Source organism: Bufo gargarizans, chromosome 5 (genome assembly GCF_014858855.1).
Source record: "Bufo gargarizans isolate SCDJY-AF-19 chromosome 5, ASM1485885v1, whole genome shotgun sequence".
Lineage (NCBI taxonomy): Eukaryota > Metazoa > Chordata > Amphibia > Anura > Bufonidae > Bufo > Bufo gargarizans.
The window spans coordinates 83,131,285-83,153,485 of record NC_058084.1 but is presented as its reverse complement, the minus strand read 5'-3'; the positions used below and the strand labels follow the sequence as shown (position 1 = coordinate 83,153,485).

General features: G+C 43.2%; 1 protein-coding gene across 1 annotated transcript in view; it reads right to left on the bottom strand.

Moving 5' to 3' along the window:
- Positions 1-22,201, bottom strand: part of RMDN3 (regulator of microtubule dynamics 3) — a 58,009-nt gene that overhangs the window by 13,728 nt on the left and 22,080 nt on the right. Inside the window, exons 6-7 of the mRNA XM_044293963.1 lie at positions 20,516-20,618; positions 19,077-19,137 (exon numbers count right to left, since the gene is read on the bottom strand). Coding sequence (XP_044149898.1) covers positions 19,077-19,137; positions 20,516-20,618 — 164 coding nt within the window. The remainder of the gene's footprint in view (positions 1-19,076; positions 19,138-20,515; positions 20,619-22,201) is intronic.

The window sequence follows — 22,201 nt, the reverse complement described above, 5'->3', positions numbered from 1 at the left end:
CCAGCAGTGTGTTCGGTGACGTCACCGGCTCTGAGGGGCGGGCTTTAGCTCTGCCCTAGCCGTTTTACTGGCTAGGGCAGAGCCAAATCCCGCCCATCAGTGCCGGTGACGTCACCGGGCTGCCTGTCAGCCCCATAGAGAGCCCGGTATGTCACCGGAACTCAGAAAAATGCCTTTGCCCTGCGCGATTTAGCGCAGGGCAAAGGAGAGCATCGGAGCATGAACTGCTCCGATGCTCATGTCAGGGGGGCTGCCGGGGTGAAAATGGAGGGATGTCCAGGTTCAGCTCTGAACCTGGACAACCCCTTTAACTGAAAGCCACACTGCCTACAAATCTACAAAACACCATGGAGGCAGATTATAGTAAGGCCCCATTCACACAACCGCAGGGCCTCTGTGCCCGTGTTGCAGACTGCAATCACAGGTCCTTCACCACCACTTCTCCACTGCTGAGCTCTGCCCCCTTCTGCTCTGATCACATCAGTGACGTCCTCACAGGTCCTTCACCACCACTTCTCCCCTCCAGTGCTGAGCTCTGCCAATGTTAAAAGAGCGGCCACTGTGAAGGTCATTGTTAAAGGGGCGGGCACTGTGGAGGTCATTGTTAAAGGGGCGGGCACTGTGGAGGTCATTGTTAAAGGGGGAAACGGTCGATATCTTTTTACGACACACAAACATAAAATTAAATAGATGAAATATACCCGTGCGAAGTAGATTATAAATTGGGACTCGAATCGTCCTAGGCTTGCTATCACAGATTAACTTTTTGTTGGAGTGTTTTGGGCTAGTCGCCTTCCCTCTACATTTTTATACCTATCCCTCCTTTTGATCTTTACATTTATTTATTTTTTTCTAATGCAGATCAGATTGAGGTAATAAGTGGACCGTCAGGACTTGGGCATATATGGAATTTGAAAACAAGTACATGGTTGATAATTATGTTTTTTGAGACTTTTTTTTCTTTATAATTGGATGCGAAAACTGGATATACATAAACCTGTATTGGAGTACTCATCAATTATTAATCATGGCTCCCTACTCCCCCTAATCATTTTACTACTCCTGAACTAAAGGTTCCGATATATTGAAACGAAGAGAGAAGAAAGGGAGAAAGGACATATAGATATTGGAAAGTTTGATGAACTACAGTAGTGTTTATTAATTTTTATTTTTTTTGAGAGGGGAGAAGGGGAGAAAAGAGAGGAGGTGGGGGGGAGAAAAAAAGAGAAAACAAAGTGAAGGGGGAGAGAGAGTGAAACTTCCTTCTTTTTTTTTTTTTTCTTTATTATAATCATGCATTATATGTTATTCTTAATCATGGATTATATGTTAATTGCTTGTTATTAAATGTTATTTGAATCATGTACAATTAATTTAGGGTTTCACATGATTGTGGATTGTATATTATTTGCCTTCTGTTGCTTTTTATCAAGATTTATTTGAATCATGCACAGTTCATTTAAGATCTCCAATTGCTTCAAGGGGTATAGAGGGAACAGAGAAGGAGGGATTGAGAGAAGTGGGAAAAGGAGGATAGAAAAGTGGATGCAAATATGGACATTTCAATCTAAATAGAGTAATGGCAAAACAAACAGGAGGAAAGAGAGGGACTTGGATAATTCCACTTCCCCAGGCTGGTTGGATTGGCACCTGTTGGAGAGCAGAGCGGTTTTACATTTAATAACTAGAATAAATAAACAGGCGAGTTTCTCAAAAACTGTCCTACATAAGAAGGATGATGAATCCCAAGATAGGGAAGGAACGTTTCTCCAGATAGAAGAACATAACACCGCTAATATTACTTGTAAGTGAAAAGGGGAGGACTCCTTGAATGAAGAGAGAACATATCAGAAAGAGACGTCAGCAAAGTAAATGGTGAGCAATCACCTAGTTGCAGGATATCTTCTTAGAAATCAAACAGCAATACTGGATCTCTCTCTCCAAGTGGGAAATAAAACGTAGGGTTACTCTGAGCGGATCTGCATAAGTATAAGGAAGTGGAAGAAAACGGCTAGAGAGAGTGGGAAAACAATGCTGGAAAATAAAGAAATAAAGAGTCAATTATTGGAAATAGAAAATAGATCTAGGAGAGCCAATATTAGGCTACTTTCCCACTGGTGTTTTGGCTTTCCGTTTCTGAGATCCGTTCAGGGCTCTCACCAGCGGTCCAAAAAGATCAGTTTTTTTGTAAATCTTTCTTTTTCATTTATACTTAATATTTTGGCGTTTGTGTTTTTTGAAACTTTTTTTTTTTTTACTATTATTAGCCCTCTTAGGGGCTAGAACTCTTGTCCTTTTCACCCTAACAGAGCTCTAATAGGGTGAATAGGACTTTACACTCTCCCTGCTGCTCTGTGTACACAGCAGCAGGGAGCTGACTATGGCAGCCAGGACCATGGTAACCGATCGGAGCCCCAGGCTTACACTGCTGGGGCTCCGATCAGAAGCTGCCACTGCACCACCAATGAGGAGGGGGGAGGGGACCCTGTGGCCACTGCCACAAATGACTAATACTGGGGGGCTTGGATAGGGGGGCGCACTGCGCCACCAATGTTTTTAATACTGGGGTTGGGGGGGCCCATTGCGCCACCAATGTTTTTAATACTGGGGGGGGGGGGGGCGCACTGCGCCACCAATGAAGATAACTTGTCCATTGATTCAAATACAGGAGGCGGGTGCTGGCTGCAGAATCATATAGCCGCACCAGACCTCTATGAGCGGTAGCTGCGATCTGCGGCAGCTAACCCCTCACGTGCGTCAGGGATTAACTTCCGCAGATGGCAGCTACTTGCCATAGAGGTTGGGTGCGGCTATATGATTCTGCAGCCAGCACCCGCCTCCTGTTGAATTTGAATGAATGGGTTAGTTAACATCATTGTGGCGCAGTGCCCTCAGCCCCGCCCCTCCTCTTCTCTCCTCTCACTGGTGGCAGCAGCACAGGGGGGGGGGGGGGGGGGGGGAGACACTGCTTACTTCTCCCCTGTGCTGCAGAGGGAAAACATAGGGTTCAGATAATACAACCGTCTGCATCCGTTCAGAACGGATCCATTTGCATCATCTTTAATAAGGATCGACCGATTCTCGGTTTTACCGATATTATCGGCTGATATTCAGGATTTTCAAAGTTATCGGTATCTAACCTTGCCGATATGCCAATAACGAATCACGAACATGGATCACACTGCTGTAAAACAGATAATCGGTCGATCCCTATTAAAGATGATGCAAACGGATACGTTCTGAACGGATGCAGACGGTTGTATTATCTGAACGGATCCGTCTGTGCAGATCCATGACTGATCCGCACCAAACGCCAGTGTGAAAGTAGCCTAAGGGAGTGGAAGGACAGGATGTGGTCCTTTTTATGCAGAAATGGTTTATGGAAATGTTTGGAAGGCATGTGACAAGATATCCAGATTTTGTAGAAGGTGCCCACAGACTAACCACTAAAGTAGCGCCCCCTGGAGCGAGACCTAGAGCGAGCGAGACGTCCAAGGATAGGGAAGAGATAATCTGTAGGGCAAGGAAGAAGGGGAATCTGGATTATAAAGGGATCCAGTGATGTTATTCCCAGATGATGTGAGAGAGACTCAGCAGGACAGAAGTCGATTCCTAGAAATCGGAACAGAGCTTTGCATGAAAGGGGTTCGATACTCAATGTTGTTTCCAGCAAAGTTACCAGTAATGTGGAGAGAAAAAACTTGGTTTTTCAATACCCCGGAAGAAGTTCATTAAATCAAAAGCGTCGGGCCGGCTGTCTGGGAGGGCGTCAATGCTAAGCTAAGAGTCAGGGGCATGAAGAGCCCTATGGGTCAATGGGTGGGGAATTCTGAGTGTGGGTGAGCTAGGGTGGGCTTTTTTTTTTTTGCTCTCTCTTTCTCCCGCCCTATATCTATCAGGGTTGGATTGTCTCCCTCCTGTCTTGGGGTTTTAATATGTATTTATTTTCCAGGGACCCTTCCCTCGTGTTAGGTGAGATTTATAGTAATTATTAGGCCGAATGCACACGGCCATGAGCGGTCCGTGGTATCCCGGCCTGGATTCCTGCTGACAGCAGGAGCGCACGGCGTCATTGGTTGCTATGATGCCGCCGCTGCACTACAGTAATACACTCGTATAGATCATACCAGTGTATTACTGTAGTGCAGCGGCGGCATCATAGCAACCAATGACGCCGTGCGCTCCTGCTGTTAGCAGGAATCCAGGCCGGCATACCACGGACCGCTCACGGCTGCGGAAAACGGCAGTGTGCATTCGGCCTTAAGAAGATATAAGATGTGTATAGTTTCTTGGAATATTAGAGGTATAGGAACTGGAGTGAAAAGAATAAAAAATTTTACCAGCAATTATATTCCTTAAGGAAACACATATAACTAAAGAAAACAGTAACGTATTGGGGAAACCATGGGTACAGTATGCATATTATTAGGTGTTTTCCACTTATGCTAGAGGTGTAAGCATTTTAGTTCATAGGGATATAAAGATGTAGTGATGGATAGAGAGGGGCGACATGTTAATGGATTGCATATAGGATAATTGCGAGTGTATACATACCGCCCCCCCTTTAAAGTAGAGGTATTGCTGAAGATTGAGGAGTTTTCCATAAATAATAGCGCATTAATGTGGTAATGGCTGAGGGGATAGACAGATGCAGAATAGGGCATAACATGGATTTACACACAAAGAAGTCCAAGAATTGGACTGGATAGATATATGGAGGTTGTTAAAGGGAACCTGTTGCCTCCAAAAATCATCCCAAGCCGCCAGCAGTACCTGACAGTAGCCAATAGCGGGTTTCCGACGATAATTATCTTCCTGAAGGCCGATGCGGCTAAAGCTCAGAAAACGTTCTTTTATCCCCTGCCGGCGCCCTTCTCTAATCAGGCTTGAAGTCAAGGGGGCAACGTCCTCCTTGCTTTAAGTCAAGATAACCACGCCCCCTTCCCTGCACCTTCGCTGTGACTGACAGCGCTTATGCAGAGAGTTCCGCAAAGCCAGCCGAACCGCCGGCTGTCAGTCACAGTGGTTACCGTGACAATTTCTCTACTTTTATAATAGACAGTAATACCTCCAAAAATAGTTATTACCGTATTTTTCGCCCTATAAGACGCACCAGGTTTTTGAGTAGGAAAATAAGAAAAAATATATTTTGAACAAAAAGGTGTGCTTTTGAACTAATGGTGGTCTGTGGGTGACACTGTTATGGGGGATCTGTGGGTGACACTGTTATGGGGGATCTCTGGATGGCTCTTATTGGGGTCTCTGGATGACACTGTTATGGGGATCTGTGGGTGACACTTATGGGGGATCTGTGGGTGACACTTATGGGGGATCTCTGGATGGCTCTTATTGGGGTCTCTGGATGACGCTGTTATGGGGATCTGTGGGTGACACTTATGGGGGATCTGTGGGTGACACTTATGGGGGATCTCTGGATGGCTCTTATTGGGGTCTCTGGATGACGCTGTTATGGGGATCTGTGGATGACACTGTTATAGGGAGGGGGATCTGTGGATGACACTGTTATGGGGGGATCTGTGGATGACACATATATGTGTCATCCACAGATCCCCTCCATAACAGTGTCCCTGTAGTGTGAATGACCCCCAATACAGGGGGTGGGGGTCGCATCTGGTTTTATAATGAGAACGTGGCCCGTGCAGTGACTGTATTCTACTACACGGGCCCCGCTCACTGTATATACCGTAATCTTATCTATAATTGTGGCATTGTTAATAGTAATCAGCGCCGTGTATTACTTACAACAAGTGCTCGGTAGCAGAGAGGAGGGAGGAGGCAGGCCGGGAGGACGGGCGCTGGCAGTGTGAGTCACTACGTCATGCGCCCACGCCGCCTGCTTCGTTCATAAAGTGGGCGACGCAGGCGCGTGACGTAGTGACTCACGCTGCCAGCGCCCGGCCTGCCTCCTCCCTCCTCTCTGCTACCTACCGCGCGGCGAGCGCTTGTAGTTGTAAGTAATACACAGCGCTGATTATGCGATTATGTACATAAGAATTAACTATTAGAGATATGATTATACAGTGAGCGGGGCCCGTGTAGTAGAATACAGTCACTGCACGGGCCCCGCTGTCATTATAAAAGTAGATGCCGGCCCCCAGCCCCTCCTCCCTCTCAGCTGATACACCCGCTGCGCGGCATATCATTGACGGTTCGGCAACATGCAGCATTCGGCCCATAAGACGCACTGCTGTTTTCCCCCCACTTTTGGGGGAGGGGGAGTGCGTCTTATAGGGCGAAAAATACGATACTTTACATTCCCCATATGTCTACTTCATGTTTGGATCATTTTGGGAATGATGACATTTTATTTTTTTGGGGACGTTAGAAGGCTTAGAAGTTTAGAAGCAAATCTTAAAATTTTCAGAAAATTTCCAAAACCCACTTTTTAAGGCCTAGTTCAGGTCTGAAGTCACTTTGTGGGGCTTACATAATAGAAACCATCCAAAAATTACCCCATTTCAGAAACTACACCCCTCAAGGTATTCAAAACTGATTTTACAAACTTTTTAACCCTTTAGATGTTCCACAAGAATTACAGGAAAATGGAGATGAAATTTAAAAATTTCACATTTTTGGCAGATTTTCCATCTTAATCCATTTTTTTCATTAACAAAGCAAGGGTTAACAGCCAAACAAAACTCTATATTTATTACCCTGATTCTGTAGATTACAGAAACACCCCATTTGTGATCGTAAACTGCTGTACGGGCACACAGCAGGGCGCAGAAGGAAAGGAACGCCATATGGTTTTTGGAGGGCCATGTCACATTTGAAGACCCCCTGATGCTCCCCAGTGACTCTGTACCAAAATTCCCAGGAGTTACAAGCAGAATTTGCTGCAAATTTCACCCTCTGCATTGCAAAGTGGATCCCATTTTTTTTTATAAAAACTCATCCACTTTGCAGTTTTTCTGTATGCAATTCCGCTGCAGAAAATCCAAAGCATATATACCATGCGTGGCCGTAACCTTAGGATATATTTAGGCACTATTCCTGAGCAGGGTACGCTGTGCAGTCATTTTAGGAAGTGTAAGTAACGTGCAAAAACAGGAAAAAAAACTACTTGAATGAAAGTTCCCAGCTGAGGGTTTCATCGCGTGAGTGCAGTGGGGATGGTTTATGATTGCATGTCAGCAGAAGACAGCATCCTCCCCTAGGAGTTCCGTGCAGACGGTCAGAAGGATATGGCTTCTGTCAGGGTGCTGCTTAAATAACTTCCTATCTCTGTACTGCTTTCCTGGGGTTTACTCACCAAAATCTTCTGTCCCTCTAACCCATTTCCTTCAGTACACGGATCAAAACATAGAGCAGTCATAGTCACAGAACAGTGACACACATTGATGCTACTGCTAATGACTAAGGACCACAATGTCACATAACAGGGATAATCCACAGTGATGTCACACTGCAGGGATAATACACAGTGATGTCACAGTACAGGGATAATACACAGTGATGTCACAGTGCAGGGATAATACACTGATGTCACATTACAGGGATAATATACAGTGATGTCACAGTACAGGGATAATATACAGTGATGTCACAGTGCAGGGATAATACACAGTGATGTCACAGTACAGGGATAATATACAGTGATGTCACAGTACAGGGATAATATACAGTGATGTCACAGTGCAGGGATAATACACAGTGATGTCACAGTACAGGGATAATACACAGTGACGTCACAGTACAGGGATAATACACAGTGATGTCACAGTACAGGGATAATACACAGTGATGTCACAGTGCAGGGATAATACACAGTGATGTCACAGTACAGGGATAATACACAGTGACGCCACAGTACAGGGATAATATACAGTGATGTCACAGTGCAGGGATAATATACAGTGATGTCACAGTGCAGGGATAATATACAGTGATGTCACCGTACAGGGATAATATACAGTGATGTCACCGTACAGGAATAATACACAGTGATGTCACAGTACAGGGATAATATACAGTGATGTCACAGTACAGGTACAATATACAGTAATGTCACCGTACAGGGATAATATACAGTGATGTCACCGTACAGGGATAATATACAGTGATGTCACAGTACAGGGATAATATACAGTGATGTCACAGTACAGGGATAATATACAGTAATGTCACAGTACAGGGATAATACACAGTGATGTCACACTACAGGTACAATATACAGTGATGTCACACTACAGGTACAATATACAGTGATGTCACACTGCATGGATAATATACAGTGATGTCACAGTGCAGGATAATCCACAGTGATGTCACAGTGCAGGGATAATATACAGTGATGTCACAGTACATGGATAATATACAGTGATGTCACAGTACAGGGATAATATACAGTAATGTCACAGTACAGGGATAATACACAGTGATGTCACACTACAGGTACAATATACAGTGATGTCACACTACAGGTACAATATACAGTGATGTCACACTGCATGGATAATATACAGTGATGTCACAGTGCAGGATAATACACAGTGATGTCACAGTACAGGGATAATATACAGTGATGTCACAGTACAGGTACAATATACAGTAATGTCACAGTACAGGGATAATATACAGTAATGTCACAGTACAGGGATAATACACAGTGATGTCACACTACAGGTACAATATACAGTGATGTCACACTACAGGTACAATATACAGTGATGTCACACTGCATGGATAATATACAGTGATGTCACAGTGCAGGATAATACACAGTGATGTCACAGTGCAGGGATAATACACAGTGATGTCACACTGCAGGGATAATATACAGTGATTTCACACTGCAGGGATAATATACAGTGATTTCACACTGCAGGGATAATATACAGTGATGTCACACTGCAGGGATAATATACAGTGATGTCACACTGCAGGGATAATATACAGTGATGTCACACTACAGGTACAATATACAGAGATGTCACACTGCATGGATAATATACAGTGATGTCACACTACAGGTACAATATACAGTGATGTCACACTGCATGGATAATATACAGTGATGTCACACTGCATGGATAATACACAGTGATGTCACAGTGGAGGATAATACACAGTGATGTCACATTACAGGGATAATCCACAGTGATGTCACATTACAGGGATAATCCACAGTGATGTCACAGTGCAGGATAATCCACAGTGATGTCACACTGCAGGGATAATACACAGTGATGTCACACTGCAGGGATAATACACAGTGATGTCACAGTACAGGGATAATCCACAGTGACGTCACAGTACAGGGACAATACACAGTGACGTCACAGTACAGGGATAATACACAGTGACGGCACACTGCAGGGATAATACACAGTGACGTCACATTACAGGGATAATACACAGTGATGTCACAGTACAGGGATAATACACAGTGACGTCACAGTACAGGGACAATATACAGTGACGTCACAGTACAGGGATAATATACAGTGATGCTACAGTACAGGGATAATATACAGTGACATCACAGCACAGGTACAATATACAGTGACGTCACATTACAGGGATAATACACAGTGATGTCACAGTACAGGTACAATATACAGTGATGTCACAGTACAGGTACAATATACAGTGATGTCACAGCACAGGGATAATATACAGTGATGTCACAGCACAGGGATAATATACAGTGATGTCACAGTACAGGTACAATAATGTCACAGTGCAGGGATAATACACAGTGATGTCACAGTGCAGGGATAATATACAGTGATGTCACAGTGCAGGGATAATACACAGTGATGTCACAGTGCAGGGATAATACACAGTGATGTCACAGTGCTGGGATAATATACAGTGATGTCACAGTACAGGGATAATATACAGTGATGTCACAGTACAGGGATAATATACAGTGATGTCACAGTACAGGGATAATATACAGTGATGTCACAGTACAGGGATAATATACAGTGATGTCACAGTGCAGGGATAATATACAGTGATGTCACAGTACAGGGATAATATACAGTGATGTCACAGTACAGGGATAATATACAGTGACGTCACAGTACAGGGATAATATACAGTGATGCCACTGTACAGGGATAATATACAGTGATGTCACAGCACAGGTACAATATACAGTGATGTCACAGTACAGGGATATTATACAGTGATGCCACAGTACAGGGATAATATACAGTGATGCCACAGTACAGGTATAATATACAGTGATGCCACAGTACAGGTATAATATACAGTGATGTCACAGTACAGGGATAATACACAGTGATGTCACAGTACAGGGATATTATACAGTGACGCCACAGTACAGGTATAATATACAGTGATGTCACAGCACAGGTACAATATACAGTGATGTCACAGTACAGGGATATTATACAGTGATGCCACAGTACAGGTATAATATACAGTGATGTCACAGTACAGGGATAATACACAGTGATGTCACAGTACAGGGATATTATACAGTGACGCCACAGTACAGGTATAATATACAGTGATGTCACAGCACAGGTACAATATACAGTGATGTCACAGTACAGGGATAATACACTGATGTCACAGTACAGGGATAATACACAGTGATGTCACAGTACAGGGATAATACACAGTGATGTCACAGTACTGGGATAATATACAGTGATGTCACAGTACAGGGATATTATACAGTGATGTCACAGTACAGGGATAATACACAGTGATGTCACAGTACAGGTATAATATACAGTGACGCCACAGTACAGGGATAATATACAGTGATGTCACAGTACAGGTATAATATACAGTGACGTCACAGTACAGGGATATTATACAGTGATGCCACAGTACAGGTATAATATACAGTGACGCCACAGTACAGGTATAATATACAGTGATGTCACAGTACAGGGATAATACACAGTGATGTCACAGTACAGGGATAATACACAGTGATGTCACAGTACAGGGATAATATACAGTGATGTCACAGTACAGGTATAATATACAGTGACGTTACAGTACAGGGATATTATACAGTGATGCCACAGTACAGGTATAATATACAGTGACGCCACAGTACAGGTATAATATACAGTGATGTCACGCTACAGGTACAATATACAGTGATGTCACTCTGCATGGATAATATACAGTGATGTCACAGTGCAGGGATAATACACAGTGATGTCACAGTGCAGGGATAATATACAGTGACGTCACACTACAGGTACAATATACAGTAATGTCACAGTACAGGGATAATACACAGTGATGCCACAGTACAGGATAATTTACAGTGATGTCACAGTGCAGGATAATACACAGTGATGTCACAGTACAGGGATAATATACAGTGATGTCACAGTACAGGGATAATATACAGTGACGTCACAGTACAGGGATAATATACAGTGATGTCACAGTACAGGGATAATATACAGTGACGTCACAGTACAGGTACAATATACAGTGATGTTATAGTACAGGGATAATACACAGTGATGTCACAGTACAGGGATAATATACAGTGATGTCATAGTACAGGTATAATGTACAGTGATGCCACAGTACAGGAATAATACACAGTGATGTCACAGTACAGGGATAATATACAGTGACGTCACACTACAGGTACAATATACAGTAATGTCACAGTACAGGGATAATACACAGTGATGCCACAGTACAGGATAATTTACAGTGATGTCACAGTGCAGGATAATACACAGTGATGTCACAGTACAGGGATAATATACAGTGATGTCACAGTACAGGGATAATATACAGTGACGTCACAGTACAGGGATAATATACAGTGATGTCACAGTACAGGGATAATATACAGTGACGTCACAGTACAGGGATAATATACAGTGACGTCACAGTACAGGTACAATATACAGTGATGTTATAGTACAGGGATAATACACAGTGATGTCACAGTACAGGGATAATATACAGTGATGTCATAGTACAGGTATAATGTACAGTGATGCCACAGTACAGGAATAATACACAGTGATGTCACAGTACAGGGATAATATACAGTGATGTCACAGTACAGGTACAATATACAGTAATGTCACAGTACAGGGATAATATACAGTGATGTCACAGTACAGGGATAATATACAGTGACGTCACAGTACAGGGATAATATACAGTGATGTTATAGTACAGGGATAATATACAGTGATGTCATAGTACAGGTATAATGTACAGTGATGCCACAGTACAGGAATAATACACAGTGATGTCACAGTACAGGGATAATATACAGTGATGTCACAGTACAGGTACAATATACAGTAATGTCACAGTACAGGGATAATATACAGTGATGTCACAGTACAGGGATAATATACAGTGATGTCACAGTACAGGTACAATATACAGTAATGTCACAGTACAGGGATAATATACAGTGATGCCTCACTATCGGTCATTGGTATTCCCCTCAGACCCTTTTGCTGCCACCTCTACAGGCCCCACAGTTCTGCCCCTCCTTGACCTGCTAAGACTGAGAAAGGTGGAACTTTCTGGACAAGTCTCTCTGTCAGCTCCAATAACTGCACCCATTCCGGACAGTGGACGATGCACACTATATATTGCAGACTTATGTTCTACCTTCTTAAAAAACGATGTCTCAAATGACTAAACCACTGCAGCCAGCGCTGGTAGAATACAGCAATAACTCACTGCAGTACAGCGGGCCACAAAAACACGAGACTCCTAATGCAAGACAGATGTCAGCCCCCAATTTGTGCAAACGTGAATGCCGAATGTGCCTAATGCTCTGCAGAGAGTTTACATCTCGGCTGTAACAATTGTAAGGTTAAGTGGAAAAGCCTGGAAAACCCAGGATTATAATCCGGGTCACTGTGACATCCCCTGAGGGATACACGTAGGGCATGCAGGCTATCTGAAAGGTCGAGGAGCGCAAACTACATCAGGTCCTATTAGTCTAGTAATTCATCTCCGAACGTCCACCAATGACGAGAAAACATTACACATATCAGTTAGTACCGTTATCTCATGTCACTTCTATACTACTACTTAAAGGGATCCACCAAGTTCACATTACATAGTAACAATTTATAAGGCCAAAAAAAGACATCTGTCCATCCAGTCCGACCCGTTATCCATTAGCTGGGGAGTGAACAGAACACTTACCTGGTGACCTCCTTTTCATCTTTTGAGTTGCGGATTCGCCAATTGCCAGGTTCCTTTTCTGTCTTCCAAGATGTCCACACCTGTTCTCAGACTACCTGGTGCACACTGTGCATCGGTAGTCCAAGATACTTCCTACTTGTCCAGCCCCGACCTTGGATTGGCCAGCACTGATCACGTGAGCAGCAGGAAGTGTCTTGGGCTACCAAATACATATGTATCAGCTCGTATGAGAAGGGGTGCTGCCATCTCAGATTGAGGAACAGGAGCCCAAAAACTGGTGGATCTGCAGATGAAAAGCAGGTCATGAGGTAAGGGTTCTGTTCATTCGCCAGTTAGTGTACATTTTTTTTGTTCTTGAACCAGAGTGTTGCTTTAACCACTTCAGCCCCGCTAGCTGAAACCCCCTTAATAACCAGACCACTTTTTACACTTCTGCACTACACTACTTTCACCGTTTATTGCTCGGTCATACAACTTACCACCCAAATGAATTTTACCTCCTTTTCTTCTCACTAATAGAGCTTTCATTTGGTGGTATTTCATTGCTGCTGACATTTTAACTTTTTTTGATATTAATCAAAATTGACCGAAATTTTTGCAAAAAAATTACATTTTTCACTTTCTGTTGTAAAATTTTTCTAATAAAACGACATTTCTATATTAATTTTTTTCTAAATTTATTGTTCTACATGTCTTTGATAATAAAAAAAATGCAATAAGTGTATATTTATTGGTTTGGGTAAAAGTTATAGCGTTTACAAACTATGTACAAACTATGGTGCAAAAAAATTCATTTACGCACTTTGACTTTCTGAGCACCTGTCATGTTTCCTGAGGTTCTACAATGCCCAGACAGTAGAAACACCCCACAAATGACCCCATTTCGGAAAGTAGACACCCTAAGGTATTCGCTAATGGGCATAGTGAGTTCATGGAAGTTTTTATTTTTTTGTCACAAGTTAGCGAAAAATAATTTTTTCTTTTTTTCTTACAAAGTCTCATATTCCACTAACTTGTGACAAAAAAATAAAATTTTACATTAATTCACCATACCCCTCACGGAATACTTTGGGGTGTCTTCTTTCCAAAATGGGGTCACTTGTGGGGTATTTATACTGCCCTGGCATTTTAGGGGCCCTAAAGCGTGAGAAGTAGTTTGAAATCCAAATGCGTAAAAATGCCCTGTAAAATCCTAAAAGTAGTCATTGGAATTTGGGCCCCTTTGCGCACCTAGGCTGCAAAATAGTGTCACACATGTGGTATCGCCGTACTCCGAAGAAGTAGGGCAATGTGTTTTGGGGTGTATTTTTACATATACCCCTGCTGGGTGAGAGAAATATCTCTAAAAGACAACAAACTTTTCCAATTTTTTTAATACAAAGTTGTCATTTTACAGAGATATTTCTCTCACCCAGCATGGGTATATGTAAAATATGTAAAAAGACACCCCAAAACAGATTGCCCTACTTCTTCTGAGTACGGCGATACCACATGTGTGACACTTTTAGGTGCGAAAAGGGGCCTAAATTCCAATGAGTACCTTTTAGGAGGGCATTTTTAGGCATTTGGATTCCAGACTTCTTCTCACACTTTAGGGCCCCTAAAATGCCAGGGCAGTATAAATACCCCATATGTGACCCCATTTTGGAAAGAAGACACCCCAAGGTATTCCGTGAGGGGCATGGCGAGTTCATCGAAGTTTTTTTTTGGGGGCACAAGTTAGCAGAAATTGTTATTTTTTTTGTTTTTTCTCACAGTCTCCCTTTCCGCTAACTTGTGACAAAAAGTTAAATCTTTCATGGACTCAATATGCCCCTCAGCGAATACCTTGGGGTGTCTACTTTCTGAAATGGGGTCATTTGTGGGTTGTGTTTACTGTTCTGGCATTTTGGGCAGGGCTAAATTGTGAGCAACCCTGTAAAGCCTAAAGGTACTCGTTGGACTTTCGACCCCTTTACGCACCTAGGCTGCAAAAAAGTGTCACACATGTGGTATCGCCGTACTCAGAAGTGGGGCAATGTGTTTTGGGGTGTCTTTTTACATATACCCATGCTGGGTGAGAGAAATATCTCTGTAAAATGACAACTTTGTAAAAAAAAAATTGGAAAAGTTTGTTGTCTTTTAGAGAGATATTTCTCTCACCCAGCATGGGTATATGTAAAAATACACCCCAAAACACATTGCCCTACTTCTGAGTGCGGCGATACCACATGTGCGACACTATTTTTCAGCCTAGGTGCGCAAAGGGGCCAAAATTCCAATGACTACTTTTAGGATTTTACACGCTACACGGTCAAAAGGGTAAAACAATTACACACCATTCACAATATAAAATACATTCGAAATAAAATAGAATAAAATGTTGCAAATAGGTACCAATATCTATAATAAACTGATGTCGGGGTAGAATCCTAGTGCCACAGTCTGTGTGGGTGTTAGTATTCAAAGAGAGCTCTTTAATAGGGAGAACTCCCTTTGGCAATTTATATGTAGCAGTGTCCGGTCACTGCCACTGCCTCCTATACCACACACCACACATCAATAGGGACGTCCTGAAAGTTCCTCAGATAGATCACTTATAATAAATAGCTTGTCTCCGGTGCAAACAGTCACTATAATAAACAGTCCCTCCGAGGGTGCTTAATTCTTCTAGTTATTTGTTAACCACCCATAAAGGTAAGTAATGGCGTGGTCCGTGTCCAGAACAACAGTTTGACAGTGTCCTACCTGATTCCTGGTAGTATGTCCCGCTGTGTGGCGTCTTACGGTCCTTCCACGAGACGAGCGATGCCGGCTGTTCAGGCGTCTTGCGTCGCACGTCTCAGGCCGATGACGTCACAATATCGCGGGATTCAACAGGTAAAGATAAGAAAGGAATCTACTGGACCCTCTTACAAATTGCATGGCCATGCGATAATAGATCTCCAGTGAAAAACCACAGATCCAGTTTGGAGCAGCGGACACCGCCGATCAGGTATTATCTTTGCCTGTTGAATCCCGCGATATTGTGACGTCATCGGCCTGAGACGTGCGACGCAAGACGCCTGAACAGCCGGCATCGCTCGTCTCGTGGAAGGACCGTAAGACGCCACACAGCGGGACATACTACCAGGAATCAGGTAGGACACTGTCAAACTTTCGTTCTGGACACGGACCACGCCATTACTTACCTGTTTGGGTGGTTAACAAATAACTAGAAGAAGTAAGCACCCTCGGAGGGACTGTTTATTATAGTGACTGTTTGCACCGGAGACAAGCTATTTATTATAAGTGATCTATCTGAGGAACTTTCAGGACGTCCCTATTGACGTGTGGTGTGTGGTATAGGAGGCAGTGGCAGTGACCGGACACTGCTACATATAAATTGCCAAAGGGAGTTCTCCCTATTAAAGAGCTCTCTTTGAATACTAACACCCACACAGACTGTGGCACTAGGATTCTACCCCGACATCAGTTTATTATAGATATTGGTACCTATTTGCAACATTTTATTCTATTTTATTTCGAATGTATTTTATATTGTGAATGGTGTGTAATTGTTTTACCCTTTTGACCGTGTAGGTCCTATCCTAAAAATTTAAAAATTAAAACATTCTGTATATCGTATGACCTAGGTGTTGTGAGTGCTCACTCTTCCTCTTGTTTTAAATTTTCAAATCACTTTGGGTCCGGGCACCCAATTCTGAGTTAGTAGCACCCATCATAGCCACTAGGTGAGAGCCACCCACCTATATATTTATTTACAAAATGATGCCAACATAAAGTAGACATATGAGTAATGTTACGTAACAAATATTTTATGAGGTATCACTTTCTGTTTTAATAGAAGAGAAATTGACATTTAGAAAATTTATAATTTTTCTAAATTTTTTGTAAATTTTGGATTACTTGATAAATAAAGGTGAAATATATTGACTCAAATTTACCACTGTCATGAAGTACAATGTGTCACGAGAAAACAAACTCAGAATGGCTTGGATAAGTAAAAGCGTTACAAAGTTATTACCACATAAAGTGACATGTCAGATTTGCAAAATTAGGCTCTAGTGAGGAAGGGGGTAAATGGCCCAGATGTGAAGTGGTTAAGTAAAAAGTGAAGAAAAAAAAAAAAAAAAGTTAACACAAAAATATTAAAAGTTTAAATCACCCCCCTTTCCCAATTTCACAAAAAATGAAAAGCACGCAATTTGCCAGTTTTTAGTAACCTTGTTCACCCCCAAAAAAATTGTGCATCAAAAATGGTACTAATAAAAACTACAGTTAGTCCCATAAAAAACAAGTCCCCATACAGCTCTTTAGACTGAAATTTAAAAAAGTAATGGCTGTCAGAAAATGGTAATGCAAAGAAAATGTTTAATTTATTTAAAAGGTTTTTATTTTACATTTTTTAAGTAATAAAACAAAATAAAAACTATACAAGTTGGATATTACTGTAATTGTATTGAGCAGCAAAATAAGGACGCCATGTCATTTTTGGCGCATGTTGAACACCGTAATGTCAAATCCCCAAAAGCATTGGCGGAATTAAAAATTTTTTATTTTACCCCACAAAGAATTTTCTTCTCATTGTCCAATACAAGACATGGTTATTAAATAAATGCACTTTAAAAAAAAAAAAAAAAAAAGTTATGGCTATTAGAATCTGGGGAGGAAAAATCAAAAATGCAAAAATAAGCTCAATCCTTAAAGGGGTTGTCCAATTTCAGAGCTGAACCCGGACATACCCATAATTTCACCCAGGCAGCCCCCCCCCCTGATGTTAGGATCAGAGCATTTCATGCTCTGATGCTCTCCCTTGCCCTGCTCTAGATCGCAAGGGCTCTTTTATTTACAATAACACACTGCCGGGAGGAGGCTTCCGCCCAGCAGTGTGTTTGGGGGAGACACCAGCTCTGATGGGAGGGCTTTAGTGCTGCCCTAGCCATGTTACAGGCTAGTGTACCGCTAAAGCCTGCTCATCAGTGCCCGTAATCACCGGGCTCACTGCTGTGCGGAAGCCTCCGCCTGGCAGCCCAATGGAGAGCCCGGTTCGTCACCGGAACTTCAGAACATGCCTTTAGAGTATCGGAGCATGAACTGCTCCGATGCTCAAGTCAGGGGGGCCGTCTGGGTGAAAATAGGGATATGTCCGTGTTCAGCTCTGAACCCGGACAACCCCTTTAAGAGAGGTTTGCCTGCAATATACTCCTGACTGAGCCAGTTATATGTTCAGTAAAAAGAGTTGCAGGATATCCCTGCTGATTTGCTGCAGTTTCTAGGAGATATGATGTGTCTTTGATGCTTCTGTACCCACTGGCAGCCCAAATCAGCCACTATACCACGTACGGAGCGTGCACGGTTCTGGTGTGCTGCCTGCTCTGCAGTGAGCCGATACTGATGATCAGGATAGGTGATCAATATAAAAGTCTTGCAAAACACCTTTAATCACCCCGGAAACTATTTCACATGTAGCTTTGCTTAATTAAAATGCCTTACATGTGAATATTTCCATCTTTCTAAGCTCCAGCAATGCTGTGCAGCCCACATATGGACACCCAGCTTTACAGCCATCCCTCTCACAGAGCGAAGACCATGGCCAGTGGTTGTACCAGGGACCATCCTTCGCTGTATATAGTTGTATTTACAGGCGTAAAGGACACTGTACTTTTTTGTCTTTGGCATAGAGCCTAGAATTCAAGGGTACATAAATGGTTTTTGGTTTGTTTTTTTATGTACCTCAAAGAAGCAAAGAAAAAACACTTATCTGGATGAAGTGTCTGCTAAAGAGCCAGCAAGATCTCTTGGGAAAGGCAAGAGCCGTTAACTTCTGACCATAGTGTAGGCAGTAACCGGCTAGTTGTGTGTTCTGTGTTATGTCTATAAGATGAATGTTGGACATGAGCCCGAACCCCCTCTCCCACAGTAAAGACACATACCATTTGTGACACTCGGCACTTGGACCTTCTTTTAGAAGTGCAACTTCAGCTTCTTCTTTCCCTAAAATAAGAACCACATCATTTCTCCTTAGATAATGGCTTACGTCAACGTCCATAAATTACTTGTCCACCAATTCCACCCTGGTAACCATCTAGTTAGCCGTACACATATCAGCAAGCTCCTGGGGTCTCAATCAGGATTACATTTTAAGGGCTACGATTTTAGTTTTCCATTCAATGTCCAAACTACTTATTAGTACAAAAAGATACGCAGTTTTCTAGACATAGGTTTAAAGCATGGCCACCTTACATAATGAAGGCCGGCGAGGGGCATAAAAGTGCTATTACATGTGCGTTAGCAGCTAGCAATTTAAGGGTAACTGCCGGTGTAGCGTTATACTACCCTACCTCGGGAGATTTCCCTACCTCCTGACTTCCTGTCGCACTGCTAATGACGTGAGGAGGCGTTCCTGAGTTTTGACAATCTGCGCATGCGCAAACCGACAGTTTATGGAAATCCTCAGCGGAGTTCAGCTGTACACCGGGACACTGCGCATGCGCAAGAGAGCCTCAGTAGGGAAATAATACGGCCCAGTGCGCAAGCGCGGCTAACTCCGGCCGGCGCGAAGCTGAACTCCGCTGAGATTTTCCATAAACTGTCAGTTTGCGCATGCACAGATCGTCAAAACTCAGGAACGCCTCTTCACGTCATTAGCAGTGCGACGGGAAGTCAGGAGGTAGGGAAATCTCACGAAGTAGGGTAATGTAACGCTACACCGGCACCCATGTAATAGCACCCTGTTATATAAGCTCCAACACAGCGGGTGACACTCACCTGCAATAGCCAGGATCAGAGAGAACTCCGTTCTCAGATATTTAACCCATCAGCTATTACAGTCAAGAGTGACCTCTGTTGTCCAATCAGCACAGTACCAGATGGTGCTCATGGTCCGTCATCTTAGTACTCCTCTTCGTCGTCTTTTTTTCAATTTGGACTGCCCTGACCCATTTTCACCATGTAAAGAAATCCCACTGGTGTGTTTCCATCCCGTATGTAGCACTTCCAGTTCCAAACCCATGATGCACCTCTCCTTCCTCTGCCAGAGCTCCAGCACCGCCCCTAACACCGCCCAGCTAGTTTATAGCTCCTCCCACCTAGCTAGTTACATAGACTCTGTCCTATCACTGTTCCTGTTGCAGCTTTGACACACCCATGGACATGACATCACAGGAAATAAGAGCTGACTGGACATGGTCATGTGACCACAGCCCAGAACGGAAGATGGCAGCCACTACAGCTACCTTCATAAATGATTATTTTATAGGATGTTGTTAATAACTGGAATGTTTCATTTATTTAGCGATGAAGTAATATTAACCTAAACCTGATAAACCTCTTATACTTTAGGCCAACAAATACTCTTATTTCTGGAACACACCTTCCACGGCATAGGATTTCTTTTCTGGAATGTCTTCAGTAATCTCACACATGTCACTGTAGGACCGCACGAGCCTCCACAGAAAGTCTTGGCGGTTGCCGTACTGACAGATGGAAAAAAATATATATATTGGGTGTGTTAGAAGATTTTATACATAATGGCAGTGAACAGGTGAAAAGCAGGTTTGTAAGAACAACGCTATATGGCGAAATATGCAGTGTCCTCCAATGATGTCATATCATGATGTAATGCAGTCAGCATGAATATCATAAAAGCTTGGACTTCTCAGATCGGAGAGAAACAGAGTCCGAGTCAGGAGACCTGCACACATCTGATCCTGCACTTGGATTGCTGTGGAGGTATGCGGTGTAAGATTGCCTTTAAAGGGGTTATTTGAGATTAAATCAGACCTCCAGATGTGGCAATACTCACCTGATCTTCACACGTGATGCAAGGGTGGCAGGTCACTCGGGCAGCCGGTGATTGGCTGCAGAGGTCGTGTGACCCCTCCCGCAGACGTTTGTTGATATCGGCAAAGAGGGGAGTAGAAGTGCCGGTCCGGGAGCCACACCCTGGCTGAATCCAACACCAGGGAAGTATCGTCACCACCACAGATCAGCCACATCTGGAGATCTGATTTAGTCTCGGATAACCATAAACAAGACCTGGTGGGTGCAGAGTTATCATATATTCTTCATTACAGGACGTTCAAGACTAGGTGGTCTGGTCCTAGTCTTGTGACGTTTAAGATGAACTCTTAGGCCCCTTTCACACGGGCGAGTTTTCCGTGCGGGTGCGATGCGTGCGGTGAACGCACTGCACCCGCACTGAATCCTGACCCATTCATTTCTATGGGACTGTGCACACGAGCGGTGATTTTCACGCATCACTTGTGCGTTGCGTGAAAATCGCAGCATGCTCCTCTTTGTGCGTTTTTCACGTAACGCAGGCCCTATAGAAATGAATGGGGTTGCGTGAAAATCTCATGCATCCGCAAGCAAGTGCGGATGCGGTGCGATTTTCACGCATGGGTTCTAGGTGACAGTCTATTCACTGTATTATTTTCCCTTATAACATGGTTAGAAGGGAAAATAATAGCATTCTGACTACAGAATACATAGTATAATAGTGCTGGAGGGGTTAAAAATAATAAAAAAGTTAACTCACCTTCTCCTCTTGTTCGGGTAGATGCCGGTCTGTTCTTTAGCTGTGGGCTGAATGACCTGAGGTGACGTCAGATCACATGCTCCAATCACATGGTCCATCACCATGGTGATGGAGCATGTGATCTGACATCACCACAGGTCCTTCAGCCCACAGCTAAAGAACAGACCGGCATCTACGCGAACAAGAGGAGAAGGTGAGTTAACTTTTTTATTTTTTTTAACCCCTCCAGCGCTGGTTTACTATGCATTCTGTATTCAGAATGCTATTATTTTCCCTTATAACCATGTTATAAGGGAAAATAATACAATCTTCAGAACATCAATCCCAAGCCCGAACTTCTGTGAAGAAGTTCGGGTTTGGGTACCAAACATGCGCGATTTTTCTCACGCGAGTGCAAAATGCATGACAATGTTTTGCACTCGCGCGGAAAAATCGTGCATTTTCCCGCAACGCACCCGCCTCTTATCCGGGCAAAAAACATGACGCCCGTGTGAAAGAGGCCTTAGTATAGCAGAGATA